General features: G+C 43.0%; 1 protein-coding gene across 7 annotated transcripts in view; it reads right to left on the bottom strand.

The window, feature by feature from the left end:
• SNX14 (sorting nexin 14) overlaps nt 1–15,119 on the bottom strand; it is a 100,975-nt gene extending 85,856 nt beyond the window's left edge. For 3 of the 7 annotated variants that reach the window (XM_073675661.1, XM_073675660.1, XM_073675657.1), the window contains exons 1-6: nt 14,921–15,119; nt 10,625–10,745; nt 8,153–8,229; nt 7,994–8,072; nt 5,538–5,581; nt 3,122–3,209 (exon numbers count right to left, since the gene is read on the bottom strand). In XM_073675661.1, the coding sequence (XP_073531762.1) occupies nt 3,122–3,209; nt 5,538–5,581; nt 7,994–8,072; nt 8,153–8,229; nt 10,625–10,745; nt 14,921–15,057 (546 nt within the window). In that variant the 5' untranslated portion in view covers nt 15,058–15,119. The remainder of the gene's footprint in view (nt 1–3,121; nt 3,210–5,537; nt 5,582–7,993; nt 8,073–8,152; nt 8,230–10,624; nt 10,746–14,920) is intronic. The other 4 variants (XM_073675662.1, XM_073675658.1, XM_073675664.1 and 1 more) reach the window with 3 other exon arrangements.
• Between the last annotated feature and the right edge of the window lie 564 nt (nt 15,120–15,683).

Genomic DNA, 15,683 nt, shown 5'->3' on the forward strand with positions numbered 1-15,683 from the left:
CATTGTTAGTGATGCAATGTGCATCACTAACACGCTTTGTTCATTAAAATTGGAGCTATAATTATTTGTAAAAAGCACTTTATGTACTTATATCATACATGCTCGTTTAATCATAGGAGTGTTCATTGCTGTATTTAGTCCAGCTTGTCCCCGGGCTTGCACCGACGTCACACGAACAGTCTTTTTTTTTTTAAACCTGCGCTTGTGCACTGTATATGTTCACCCACGCTTGCGCAATGTGTAAAAACGTGCACGCAAGTGGGGGCCGCTCGTCACTGCGCCAGTGTGGCTGAACATTACAGTGCACGAGCGCGGAACTTCAAAAAAAGACGCAAACCGGGGGAAAATTCAAATTGAGTGGGCGGGGACAAGCTGGACTAAATACAGCAATGAATACCCCTATGACTAAACGAGCAGGTATGACAAGTACATAAAGTGCTTTTTACAAATGATTAGAGCTCTGATATTAATGCGAAAAGCGTGTTAGTGATGCACATTGCATCACTAACAACGCAATGGCGGCAGTTTACATACCTACTAGGACGTGACAGGATCCCTTTTAACACACATAGGGCCAAGATAAAAACTTGGACAAAGTTGCGGGCCAACCAGTATACAGAATAATGGGCCCCCCCCCCCCATAGTCCTCCATACAGAACAATGGGCCCCCCCCCCCCATAGTCCTCCATACAGAACAATGGGCCCCCCCCCCCCATAGTCCTCCATACAGAACAATGGGCCCCCCCCCCCATAGTCCTCCATACAGAACAATGGGCCCCCCCCCCCATAGTCCTCCATACAGAACAATGGGCCCCCCCCCCCCATAGTCCTCCATACAGAACAATGGGCCCCCCCCCCCCATAGTCCTCCATACAGAACAATGGGCCCCCCCCCCCATAGTCCTCCATACAGAACAATGGGCCCCCCCCCCCATAGTCCTCCATACAGAACAATGGGCCCCCCCCCCCATAGTCCTCCATACAGAACAATGGGCCCCCCCCCCCATAGTCCTCCATACAGAACAATGGGCCCCCCCCCATAGTCCTCCATACAGAACAATGGGCCCCCCCCCCATAGTCCTCCATACAGAACAATGGGCCCCCCCCCCATAGTCCTCCATACAGAACAATGGGCCCCCCCCCCCATAGTCCTCCATACAGAACAATGGGCCCCCCCCCCCATAGTCCTCCATACAGAACAATGGGCCCCCCCCCCATAGTCCTCCATACAGAACAATGGGCCCCCCCCCCCCATAGTCCTCCATACAGAACAATGGGCCCCCCCCCATAGTCCTCCATACAGAACAATGGGCCCCCCCCCATAGTCCTCCATACAGAACAATGGGCCCCCCCCCATAGTCCTCCATACAGAACAATGGGCCCCCCCCCCATAGTCCTCCATACAGAACAATGGGCCCCCCCCCCATAGTCCTCCATACAGAACAATGGGCCCCCCCCCCATAGTCCTCCATACAGAACAATGGGCCCCCCCCCCATAGTCCTCCATACAGAACAATGGGCCCCCCCCCATAGTCCTCCATACATTATCGTTGCTGTCCCCATCGGGGCTCACAATCTAGATTCCCTATCAGTATGTGCTTGGAGTGTGGGAGGAAACCGGAGAACCCGGAGGAAACCCACGCAAACATGGGGAGAACATACAAACTCCTTGCAGATGTTGTCCTTGGTGGGATTTGAACCCAGGACCCCAGTGCTGCAAGGCCGCAGTGCTAACCACTGAGCCACCGTGCTGCCCTGGATCATAGGAAGTAATGTTACCTGAAAGTAATCAAATAGATGCCTACGGGGTCCCAGGCACCGTGTCCCACCACTGGGTGGTGGTTATTATATGCTCTCAGATGAGGTTGCAAAACCTTGCTGAAAATTCCCTTTAATAGCACATATTGTGGTCTTCATCAGACCCCCTAATGTTAAAACAACCCACTGGAACTCTGCAATCATGATGCCGAGGGGGACATAACGGGCATGTGGAATGACGGGTGGCCCCAGACCACAAGCCTTAAATGCCACTGTCTGAGATCAACAGGTGCACTGAAGTGATTAACAGCAAAGGAGTATTTCGGCTCCACCCACAGTTTGTCACAGTCATTATCTGTTGGGTATGGCGCAGGCTCAGGTTCTGAGCACGCTCCATTTACCTGATCCTGATGCGCACCATATGGCAGATGCCAGGAAGGGTTTAAAAAAAAATAAATCGGAGGTTGGCAATTTAAATTTTTCTTCTATAGCTTACGAGTTTAAGATTGCGGCAATATCAAGGTTGTTTAGGGTTTTATTACTTTTGAACAATAAAAACTACTTTTTTTTTAATAATTGGTATTTTGTAAGGCCACATTCTCAGAGCCATGACTTTTTTTTTTTTTTTTTTAAATCTTACGATTGTTGCAGCTTTATGAAGGGGTTGTCACCTTTTAAAAAACACTTATAGGCTGTGGTAGCTTTAAAAAAACATCAACAACAAAAAACAATTATTAATCACTGTTTCAAGGTCCAATGTCAGCTGTCCGCTGCTGCCTCGGTCTGTTTGTCTGCAGAGCCGATGTCATGTCAACAGTGCTGCAGCCAATGAGCTCAGAAGCTCTGACCGTGTTTCACATGACTTCAGTGTTGTAAACAATACAGTCTGGAACAGCGGCAAAGAGCCGATGCTGAACCTGGGATGGGCGAGTAATGTTAGATTTTTTTTTTTTTTTTTTTTTAATAGAAAAATACATTTCAATCATCAGCTCTTGTAATAAGTTCCACAATTGGAGGTGGTAAAAATGTTCCTGTGCTGAGATAATCCTATAAATGTGCCCCTGCTGTGTACTGTGTAATGGCTGTGTCTGACCATACAGGGACATGGTCTGATCATACCACATCTTCTGGGCAGGGGAGGAACGTATACAGACATTACAGGATGGGATCACAGCTGATCCTGGTTAGCCAATAAATGTATCACTCCCAGAATACTTTTGTTTTTTGGGGGCATAAAAGTATTTACATCGATTTTTCTGCCTAACACAGTACTACAAAATATTTTTTGATTGTACATCATCAATATTCTACAATAGCACAGTTAATGCATGAAACACGTCGAAAAACACAACACATTTGATCACCTTTTGTATTCTTCGCACAAGCACTGATGCAAAGAATCTCAATGTCATCCTCAGTTCATCCACAGAAGATTCATCTTCAGTTATGTGGCTGTCATAAGTTTAAAAAAAAGTTAATTTATTACTATGATATTGCAAAGAAATCCTCCACATGTGGAGAAAACCAATTACATTAACCCTTTAATGATCACCACGCATTTTACCTACCCTGAAATAGGACAATAGCATCAGATGGATGAAAATGTTGCAGCTGTCAGCTGTGCACTATAGCTGACACCTTGCTGCTTCTGCTACAATTGCTTTTGGGACTGCCCACAGCCGTTTAAGCACCTAAATGCTGCTGTCAATAATGACATTGGCATCTAGATGCTTAATACAGTGTAAAAATACATTTTTTTCAGTCTTGTCATTCCATTTTGCGCTAATTCCTGAAAAGCACCTGAAGGGTTAAACTACCAGACAGCAGTTTTGAATATGTTGAGGGGTGCTGTTTCTAAAATTGTATCACTTTGGGAGGGGGGGGGGGGGTTTCCAATATATAGGTCACCCAAAGTCACTTCAATTCTGAATAGGTCACTAAAAAAATATATGTTTTTTAAGTTTCCTTGAAATAGATTGCTGCTAAATTTTTAAACCTTCTAAGATCCTAATAAAATAAAAGGACATGTGACAATTGGTGTTGATGTACGGTGGACGTAAGGTAAATGTTATATATTTAGCTCTTTGCAAAACATATCAACTAAATTTACCACTATCATAAAGTACAATGTGTTACGAAAAAATCTCAGTATCATTGGGATATGCTGAAACATTCTAGCGGCATCGCAACATAAAGTGACACGTCAGAATTGATTGAGTTGGCTTGGTCACCATTATGACTGTGCCTACTTTACTTACTTTGTATTTTTGATCATATGGTGTAAAAATACATAAAATTTAAAAAAAGCCAAGAAAAGTGTACTTATAAAGAGATACAGGGTACAGCAGATGATCAAGAAATAAATGAATAAATGGTTTGAGGATTCTTACAATACTTAAAAAAAAAAAAAGTCCTAGATAATTCCTTTAAACCCTTCACGACTTTGGGATTTTCCATTTTTGCGTTTGTTTTTTGCTCCCCTTCTTCCCAGAGCCATAACTTTTTTATTTTTCCGTCAATATGGCCATGTGAGGGCTTGTTTTTTTGCGGGACGAGTTGTACTTTTGAACGACACCATTGATTTTACCATATAGTGTACCGGAAAACAGAAGAAAAAATTCCAAGAGCGGTGAAAGTGCAAAAAAAAGTGCAATTCCACAATTATTTAGTTTTTTTTAACCATGTTCACTAAATGTTAAAACTGGCCTGCCATTATGATTCTCCAGGTCATTACGATTTCGCAGATACCAAACCAAAGGTTCTCTTTTATTTCAATGCTGAAAAAAAAAAAAAAAAAGTAAATGAGACCCGTAGTGCCTCCATTTTTCGTGATATAGGGCTGGGTGTACTTATTTTTATATATTGATAGATCGGGCGTGTCTGAACGCAGCAACACCAAATATGTGTATTTTTTTGTATAATTGTTTTATCTTGTATAGGGCAAAAAGGGAGGTGATTTGAACTTTATATTTTTTTTAACTTTTTTTTTAAATATTTTTAAAAAACATTTTTTTTTCCCATGATTCAAAAAGTCTTAAAGCTGCGATCATCTGATCACCTGTGCTACACACAGCAGAGCTTCAGCCCTGCTACGTGTAGCAGAAACAATCATCTGCTATGAACGCCGGCCACGGGGCGGCGCTCATAGCAGATCTACAATGACAAGCACGGGGGTCTCCTGCAGACCCCCAGTTGTCATGCCAACTCATCGGCGCCCTGCAATTGTGTGATGGGCATGGTTGATGACGCGTTTCTGACACGTGCATGTTCAATGTTAGTTAACATGTTAACAGCCGCGGTTGGATCGAGATTCCACCCACGGCTGTTAGGGAGAGAGCAGAGGTTGTGACAGTGACCGCAGCCTCTGCCCCCTGATCTGTTGATGCTTCGTTTGATTATCCCAGCATGTACTGGGGAGCTCTCAAACGAATCGTCATCAGACAAGAAAGACTAGCAGTTAAGACAATATAGTTTAGGAAAGGTAGGGAATTTTTAAAACAAGTATATTAGAAAATAGTTTAGATTATGGCATCAAATAGATAGGGATTTAGATAAAATTTACTTTCGCCTTCGGACCACCCCTTTAATGGCTGTATGGTTATTCAAATAAAACAGATGGCAATTAACAACTGTAACCAAATAAGTCAGGACACAGCAGCATCACGCACATATGATGGGTATGTGCCAACCGCTACATGTGACCCTACTCTGAAAAATAAATGAATATTGAAGTGAGCCACACATTTAGCAATTAGGTAATGATTTGGGATACCAACGTACCGATACCAGGGGTAAACAAAGTTTTCCAGCACGAGTTCAAACACCTATAAAGAAAATAACGCATGATAAGCCTATGAATAATCATAACCACAATGTATCTCCTAAAGCACTGTGCTAGGTATAACAGTACTCAATGTCAGTACACAAAATATGAATTAACCCCTTCGCGACCTTGGGATTTTCCGTTTTTTGCATTTTCGTTTTTTGCTCCCCTTGTTCCCAGAGCCATAGCGTTTTTATTTTTTGGTCAATATGGTCGTGTTAGGGCTTATTTTTTGCGGGACGAGTTGTGCTTTTAAACGCCATTACTAGTTTTACCATATCATGTACTGGAAAACGGGAAAAAAATTCCAAGTGCAGTGAAATTGCAAAAAAAGTGCAATACCACAGATGTTTTTTTTTTTTTTTTTTTACCACGTTCACTGAATGCTAAAACTGACCTGCCATTATTACTCTCCAGGTCATTATGAGTTCGTAGACACCAAACATGTATAGGTTCTTTTTTATTTAAGTGGTGAAAAAAAAATCCAAAGTTTGCTAAAAAAAAATGTAAAAAAATGGTGCCATTTTCCGAGACCCGTAGCGTCTCCATTTTTCGGGATCTGGGGCCGGATGAGGGCTTGTTTTTTGCGCGCCGAGCTGACGTTTTTATTAATACCATTTTGGGGTAGATCCGATGTTTTGATCGCCAGTTATTGCATTTTATTGCAATGTTGCGGCGACCAAAAAAATGTAATTCTGGCGTTTAAAATTTTTTTCTCATTACGCCGTTTACCGATCAGATTAATTCTTTTTTTACATTGATAGATCGGGCGATTCTGAACGCAGCGATACCAAATATGTGTATGTGGGTTTTTTTTTTTTTATTATTTTATTTTGAATGGGGCAAAAGGGGGGTGATTTAAACTTTTATATTTTTTTAATATTTTTTAAAAAAAATTTGTAAACTTTTTGCTTGCTTCTATAGTCTCCATAGGAAACTAGAAGCAGCACTTGTCCGATCGCCTCTGCTACATAGAGATAATCAGCAGATCACCTGTATGCAGCAGAAATGGTCCTGTGCTATGAGCGCCGACCACTAGGTGGCGCTCATAGTAATCTTTACATGACAACCACTGGTGTCTGCTGCAGACCCAGGGTTGTCATGACCACCCATCGGTGACCCGCGATCACGTGACGGGGTCACCGATGGGAGGGGCTAATGCCGCGCTTCCAGCGCGGTGATGTTAAATGCCGCTGTCAGAGATTGACAGCGGCATTTAACATGTTAACAGCCGCGGGTGGATCGCGATTCCACCCGAGTCTGTTGCGGGCACATGTCAGCTGTAATAATCAGCTGATATGTGCCCGGTTCAGTGCGGGCTCGGCGCCGGAGCCCTCACTGAACCGGGGGTGCTGGCATGGGGTGTACGGATACGCCCTGGGCCAGTAAGGGGTTAAAGTAGAAAAAAAAAAAGATTTTTTTTTCCAGACAACCCCAAATAGCTTCGTAAGTATTATGAGCTTTTAGAGAGTTTTTGACAATGCAGAATTTCTGCACGTATTACTGAAATTAGGCTACTTGCGGTTTGCGTTTTTGTGTGTTTCTTTTACAAGCGTTTTTTGCCTCTTTTTGGTGTGTCATGCTTTAAAGGGTATTCCCATGTCCAAGATCCTATCCCAATATGTAGTAGGTGTAGTAATAATAATAATAATATTAGCAAATATCTCCAACTAGAAATGTAGTATAGTATTTTTGATTTGCTATCTCTCTTACCTCATGTGCAGGCATTGCAGGACCTTAGGTATCCACGGTTACGACCACTAGCATCTAGCTAACTGTGACTTTATCAGTGGATGTAACCATGGATACCTAAGGTCCTGCAATGCCTGCACTTGAGGCAAGAGAGATAGCGAATCAGAAAAACTATACTACATTTCTAATTGGAGATATTTGCTAATATTATTATTATTACACCTACTACATATTGGCATAGGATCTTGGAGATGGGAATACCCCTTTAAATAAAACTACTTTGCTTTTGACACTTTCTTTTTTTTTTATATACTTTTTGATACGTCCTGTTTTTTTGCTTTGACAAAACTTTATTGTTATACTTTGTTGCGGTTTACATGCATTTTTGATCCGATTCCACAGCAGAAAAGGCACAAAAAACGCATGCACTTTTTTTTTCTGCGGATTGCCCACATCTGATGCAGGACTATGCGGAAAATCTGAAGAGTAAACTCAGCGTACCTGCAAGAGAAATTGACATGCTGCAGATTTGAAACACGCACCGCAGGTCAGTTTACACTGAGTAAAATAAAAGCACAGTTGGCATGAGATTTATATAGATCCTGTACACTTTGAGTTCCAGCAAAGAACCTGCTTTTTTGAAGCAGTAAAAATACGCAGCATCAAAAACTCATCATTTGGAACGCTACGCTAAAAGTACGCCCATAGAAAACAGGAATACCTCGGAGAGCGATGCATCCACTTTTGAAGAAACCTTCAAGTCTAGCCATGGCTGATAGTTTTCCAGCTGCAGTGTTGGCCTGAAATACATTCCAACCTTTACTCCTAGAAATACAGTGAAGTATGGTGTAGCGTTATTGTACATTAGGCTTGCACTTACCTATGTCTTTGGCACTTAACTTTACCACACACTGCACAGCTATGGCCTTGTGGGAAAAGCTCTTGTAGTTCTGCCTGCTAGACAGAAGAAATAGACAAGCTCTGTTATGGGAACATTTACTATAGTTGAACAACTAGTATTATACAAACTGCAATGAGGACATACTATAATGACATGGTAAGGTGATCACTGGATTTTTAAACAGCAATAACCCATTAGTGCAATTCTTGTCTATATGTCCTATTAGACTGCTTAAAAGATTTGTCACCAGGTTTTTGCTACCCCGTCTGAGAGCAGCATGATGTGGGGACAGAAACCCAATTTTAGTGATGTATCACTTACTTTACTGGTTGCTGAAAGTTTGATAAAGTCCTTGTTTTATCTGCTGCAGATCTACCAAGTCTAAAATGCTAAGCTCTGAATACCCTGCCCACATCACTGATTGGCAGCTTTCTGAGTACACTGTGCATAGGCAGAAAGCTGCCAATCAGAGGTGGGGCGTGGTTGGGGTACCTGGCATCTGGCTTACTAGTCCTCTAGTAATAATTTCCTGTTGATAAAACAGGGATTTTATTAATACTACACCAAAAAGCCCAGTAAGTCGCTGGAATCAGGGTCTCAGTTTCACAATATATTACATTATGCTGCTCTCAAGATTAAGTGGCCAAAACGTGGTGACAGATTCCCTTATAGAACAGCCCGTTGGCAGCAGTGGAGCACAACTCCCGACATATATATGCAAATGTACTCACTGAGCCCCATCTGCCATACAGCAAAAAAACAAGACATATATCATGCGATTTATGGAGTCCTTCAGTCCATGCATGCATCAGTGTATACCTATAAAATTACATATTAAAACCTTCTATTATACGTTGAGAAATTACTTTCAATGCACACCTTCAACTGATGGCTCAGATGCATTGTGAACAGAAGTAAAGGGGGAAAGGTGGCTCTGAAGGCTTCAGGACCACCAGGTATTAAACAGGCATATATCTTTAGCAAAACCAGCTGACTGCCGGCGGTTTCTAGAACACCCCTTTAAGCATATTTTATTCACTTTTACTGGTGAAAAAACAATTTAGCTGCTAATACACAAATTAATAAATTGCAGAGAAAAGCTACTAATAAATCTTCTAATCAACCTTTAATCGCACATTTAATAAGAAATAATCTCCTTGTATTTACTTGGAATAGCAGGTTTATTTATTAGCCTTTTATTAATATCAGACAGAACTCCTCCCCTAAGGCTACATTCACACATCCGGTATATACGTCCGAATGCTGGCCACGTTTTACACGGAAAGCACATTGAATCAGAGGCTGATTTCTCATTGCATTTCTGACAGTTTTTTGGCGTGAATGCTTTTCAATTACTACCAAATGCATCACACGACTGGTGCCTTTTCTCAACTTGTCTTTTGTAGATTAATTACTTTTCTTACTTTTATGTCAATGTGGTTTTTCCAGATGTTTTAGACACATTGATAAAATGCGACTATTTTTTAAAAAAAAAAGTCACAAAAATTTGGTGTAACTTTACTCCAGCCTCCTCTTTTGGCGATTATATGTATGCCAGTTATTTTGGTGCATTTCTGCGAAACGTGTGACTTTTCACACTAAGAAGTCACAAAACCAACTAAAGACAGAAAAAAAGAGACAGTTTTGGGCTTTGCACAAAATTCAGGGATTGCATGTGCAATTTTGAGCAATTTGGAGCAAAAAAAGTCAGCGAAAATCACAAGTTAAAGAAGATAAGTGACTAAATAAATGAAAATTGGTGAATCAGATCTATAGACTTTCTTTGGTCCATACACACTTCTGTTTTATAAAATTACCCATGAGACTCAGCATGATATCTTCTCATCTGTTTTGCGGATCACGCAAAGTCAATAAAGTCTATGGAGATTTGTTAAAAACAGAAGACATACTTTTAAGTTGCTTTCCATCTATGTTTCATCCATTTTTAATTGATTCATTAAGAAGAGTCAATAAAAAAGAAGTTCAGTCTACCTTGATATATGAAGTGTATGGAACGAGGCTGCGCCCACCAGACGGGTTCAGCCCTGGACTATGCATATTGCATACCTGACCTTCGTTCCCAAGGCAGACACCGGTGAGTCCTCACAACGCACAGGGCGTGCACGGGGAGGATTCACAAGTCTACAGTCACACATAGTGACTGCAGACTTGTCACTCTAGACCAGACAACCCCTTAAATAGGCATATATTAGCAGCCTGTTGTACATTGTATATTGTAAAATCAGATTTTCAGACTCCTCAGGAGATCTTACCTATTGTGAGTAATAACAAACACTGCAGATTGTCAGAGCAGCTTTGGGACGGTTCGGAGAGTTTTTACATAAGACGATGGATGGACTGTCAGAACCTTTTGGCCTCTTCAGGCCCTTCTGACTCATTATTATTAATAGATCCTCAAAAGTGTAATAAAAAGGTAATTACATACTGTACCTTGGGCTTATGTTTTATATTAAAAAGAATATTAGGAAGGAGAGATTCAGGCTCCAGAGTGCAATACAATGTAACGACTCCAGCAAGGAAAGACCAGAAGACCATAAGAATATGGAGGTATCTGAAAAAAAAAAGAGAAAACGTGGTGAACTAATATAATGAAAAAGCATAAAGGCTAGCTACTATAGCGAACAAAACATATTAAAGAGGCGGTCCAGAGATGTTTTTCCCATCCCTCCACCCAGAACCAAATGTCACACTCTGCATTTCTTTTATACCTGGTGCACTTGCGTCCATGTAGTACAGCCTCCTCTATGTTCTAATGATCCTCCAACTTGATTTCCAAGAGTTTACCCCTATTTTGCTCTTCTGTCAATCCCATGATGCATCAGTAAAGCATCACATGACCACTTAGAGCCAGTACCATCTCTGTGTGCTGTGGTAACACGGATCTTCTTCCCCTCTATGTGTTTCCTAAATAAGCTAAAAGATTCTAAGCATACAGTTAGGGGGCTAATCTGTCATCTTCTACATCTGGGATCCCCAGCCCGTGGCTCATGTCAGCGGCAGCTGTAGCAGACAAGTGAAACTTGTTCCAGACACATTGTAATGGCGGATGAACAATAAAATGTATCAAGTGGTGCTGCAGCAGCCTCGTCCTCCTATCTGGTGACGTCACCCTTCTTTGCTTGGCTGCTGCCTCCTCCTAGGTAGTTCCTGCTCCGCTCGCTCCTGTTCCATCTCTCTTCCTTCCCCCTACTTCCCTCTCGGTACAGGTGTAAGTCATGATCAGTATGGGTATAATGCTCATGACCAGGGCATAAAAGGCTGTACATTTCTGTCTCACAATGGTTTTGTTACGTAAACTTTATTGTGATTGTGAGAAACATGATAGAAAACACTGGTCCACTGTTATGTCCTAACCACCACCAAGATAACAGTGTGGCTATGTCATTCATTTTGGTGATAATAACTTCAATAATGAAATAAGTTTCCAGGATGTTGTCTATAAGCAGCACCACTTTTGCCCTTTAGCTGTGTCTAGTAATGTAGTATTACCTCTCCTCACTTCAATAGGGTAGCACTACAATACCAGACAAAACTCATTGACTAAAATGAAGCGGTTTCTAGAGGGAAAAAAGTAGACCTTCTTTCTAGTACTGGAAATTTGTCAGTGACTCACTTCATGCAGCCATACATAATTTCATGCCGTTGCTGCAACAGTAAAGAATAATCTATGTTATTGTTATTTTGCAGCAGTTTCTAGTCGTCTCGTTTTCGATTGGGCACAAGGCTCCTATGATTTCTTTGCATAGAATGTGGCTCGCCAACCATCTCTCAGAGCTGAATATGGCTTTCTAGGTCTGAAAGGTTGCAGACCACAGTGCTATACTATAACTGTGAAACAAGAGTCATGCAATCATCATCATTATCTGTGATAGGAGATTCTGTCTTTTTCCCTGTGGAGAACCTGAATGGTAAGGTTCATGCAATTTCATCATACAGGCAGATCTCGTTACTGAGATGGTGACTCCCTTCAGAGAACATGAAGCCATGTAATTTCCAGGGTGGTGGTGGGAAAGGGTGTAGGGAGGTTGCTTGTCTCACAATTACATTACATGACCTATCTGAGGATATATACACAATAAATTTCAAAATAGATAGGAGCAATTAAATAAAGTAATTCTGTCTGAATTATACATAGTAGAGGTCTGGTAAAGAAATGAATTAAAAAAGAAAAATACTGGACTGCTACTTTAAGTAACACTAGTTAATGGTCCCTTTTTTGTAAGTGTTTTATTTTCTTTTTAAATGGTACATGTGTTTGTTTTTTTGCTGCAAATAATGTGACATAGCAGCTAAGTTTTTGGTGGCGTTTTATCAATTCAGTTTTGACATTACATATGATATATAGATCATGGCAGTTAAAAATGAATTTACAACAAACACTACCAAATGAGATTTGTAAAAAAAAAAGAAAAAACATTTTTGTAGTGGGTTTAAAGAGGTTATTCATTACTTTTACATTGATGACTATCATTAGAATAGGTCATCAATGTCTGATCGGCCGGGGTCCGACACCCAACATCCCCCGCCGATCAGTTATTGGTGTCAGCAGCAGCCAGGTGGAAATACTCACTTGCCGAGCTGCTCTGTCTTCTGGTAGTGGCCGAGGCTTGGTACTATACATCCACCTCCTATTCAAATCAATAGGATTGCGGATGTGCAGTACCCTGCGGCGGCCACTATCAGAAAACGGAGCAGCTCGGCAAGTACTTCCAGCCGGGGCCACTGATAACGGCTGATTGGCAGGGGTGCCGGGTGTCAGATTTCCAATTGGAAACCACCTGATAAACGGTCATGTCACGGCTGTCCAAGCCTGAAGCAGTTAAAAGCTCAGAAAGACTGAACACATGTACAGCAGGTCATTTTGACAATGCAGTGCATATGTTCATTATTTTAGTACTTTAGTAGTTGTTCAAGGCAGAATCTCCCTCAAAAAGATGTCATGTGCACTAACCTTAGTTCTCTTTGCAACAACTTTGTCATAAATTCTAATTTTTCATAAAATAATGGCAGTTTCCAAGAGGAATCGGTTATAAGGAGTTAAAAAAAAGGGAAGATCATATGAACAGAAAGTCATTTTGACAATGCAGCGCGTATCTACATGAGGGTAACATTTATTGAGCGATTTTTCAGGGTGGGAAGCAGCCAGAAAAAGACATTGGTTGCACATACCATTATAGAGCCTTTTTATGAAAACTCATAGGTCCCTAAATTTGAGGAGTTGTCCCAGGATGGAAGGGTGTCCCAACTTCAACTGTATCTGTGTCCTCAAGATCCAAATCCAGTGTAATAAAACAGTGGTGCAAGGAATCATCAGCTCCCTGCTCCATTGTTCCATCTATGTAGACACTGCAGGACCTTCAGGTCATGTGACTGGGAGGGAGAAGGGGTGGGGAGACTGTAGGGTGCTGTGAGGGGATAATATTGTGGAGGGTTGTAAGTCATCATAGTGTGTGGGGGTGATGCGAAGACGTTATACCGTGTATAGGGTGCTTTGAGGACATTTTACTGTAAGTGTGTGTTTGGGGAGGGCAATATGTGGGCATTATAGTGCATGTGTGTGAATGTGGAGTAGGCACATTATAGTGTGTTCTGTGAGTGTGGGTGGGCACAATGGGGGCATTATAGTGTGTGCAAATGTGGGGTGGGCACTGTGGGGACATTCTAGTGCATGAATGTGGGCTGGGCACATTACAGTGTGTGTATGAATGTGGGGTGGGCACTGTGTGGGCATTATAGTGTGTGAGTGAATGTTGGTGTGGGCACAGTAGGGGCATTAAAGGGTGCAGGGTGGGCACTATGCAGCATTATAGAGTGTGTGGTGGACACTGTGGCAGCATTATAGTGTGTGTCTTGGGCACCGTGGCAGTATTATAGAGTGTGTGTGTTTGATGGGCACTGTGGTGTGTGGGGCATTATAGTGTGTGGGGTGGGCACTGTGGGGCATTACAGTGTGTGGGATGGGCATTATAGTGTGTGTGTGATGGGCACCGTGGTATGTGGGCATTATAGTGTGTGGGGTGGGCACTGTGGGGCATTATAGTGTGTGTTGGACACCGTGGTATGTGGGGCATTATACTGTATGGGGTGGGCACCGTGGTGGCATTATAGTGTGTGTGTGTGTGTTGGACACCGTGGTATGTGGGGCATTATAGTGTGTGTTGGGCACCGTGGTATGTGGGGCATTATAGTTTGTGGGCATTATATTGTGTAGGTTGGGCACCATGGTATGTGGGGCATTATAGTGTGTGTTGGGCACCGTGGTATGTGGGGCATTATAGTGTGTGTTGGACACCGTGGTATGTGGGGCATTATAGTGTGTGGGCATTATAGTGTGTATGTTGGGCACCGTGGTATGTGGGGCATTATAGTGTGTGGGCATTATATTGTGTATGTTGGGCACCGTGGTATGTGGGGTGGGCACTGTGTAGGGACACTATTGGGCCCCCCAGGGAGCAGTATATCGGTGTGGGGGCATATACAGTACTAGGAGAGGTTAGTGTAAAGTGTGTGTCCGTCTTCCTGACTTTCTTAGTTGGTGTATATATGGTGCAGATACGGTGGGGAACATGAAGAGTCACAGAGGGTCTAATCCCAGAAGCCCATCTAATGTGCATTATCAAGCTGTATATATATATATATATAAACGGCATCACTCAGCACCACTGTCCTGTAGAGCAGACATACGGCAGCAGTACAGATGTAAGTCACACACAGGGTCCGCGTTACCTGAGGAGCAGGACGGTGGACAATGAGAGGACGATGAATATAAAGCAGAGCAGGGGATACTGCCGGCATATGTCCCGCAGTGCGCCGGTCCGCAGCCGCTGCCTCATAAGCAGCCACATCCTCCAGGCCGCGGACATGACGGCGGCTCTCGGCTCCAGTCTTCTTCCTGGAATGTGACAACTTACGTCACTGCTGAGGCCACGCCCCTCTAATAACCTGATCCATTAGAACTGACGTAATTGTCAGATCCCTCAGCGCAGGGAGAGCTACGGTTCTGTGTGTGCAGTCAGGGCATAACCTCAGCGCAGGGAGAGCAGAGGATCTGTGTGTGCTGTCAGGGCATAGCCTCAGCGCAGGGAGAGCAGAGGATGTGTGTGCTGTCAGGGCATAGCCTCAGCGCAGGGAGAGCAGAGGATGTGTGTGTGCTGTCAGGGCATAGCCTCAGCGCAGGGAGAGCAGAGGATGTGTGTGTGCAGTCAGGGCATAGCCTCAGCGCAGGGAGAGCAGAGGACGTGTGTGTGCAGTCAGGGCATAGCCTCAGCGCAGGGAGAGCAGAGGATGTGTGTGTGCAGTCAGGGCATAGCCTCAGCGCAGGAAGAGCAGAGGATGTGTGTGCTGTCAGGGCATAGCCTCAGCGCAGGGAGAGCAGAGGATGTGTGTGTGCAGTCAGGGCATAGCCTCAGCGCAGGGAGAGCAGAGGACGTGTGTGTGCAGTCAGGGCATAGCCTCAGCGCAGGGAGAGAAGAGGACGTGTGTGTGCAGT

Source organism: Phyllobates terribilis, unplaced genomic scaffold (assembly GCF_046119375.1).
Source record: "Phyllobates terribilis strain yellow unplaced genomic scaffold, ASM4611937v1 Scaffold_3__8_contigs__length_932513732, whole genome shotgun sequence".
Lineage (NCBI taxonomy): Eukaryota > Metazoa > Chordata > Amphibia > Anura > Dendrobatidae > Phyllobates > Phyllobates terribilis.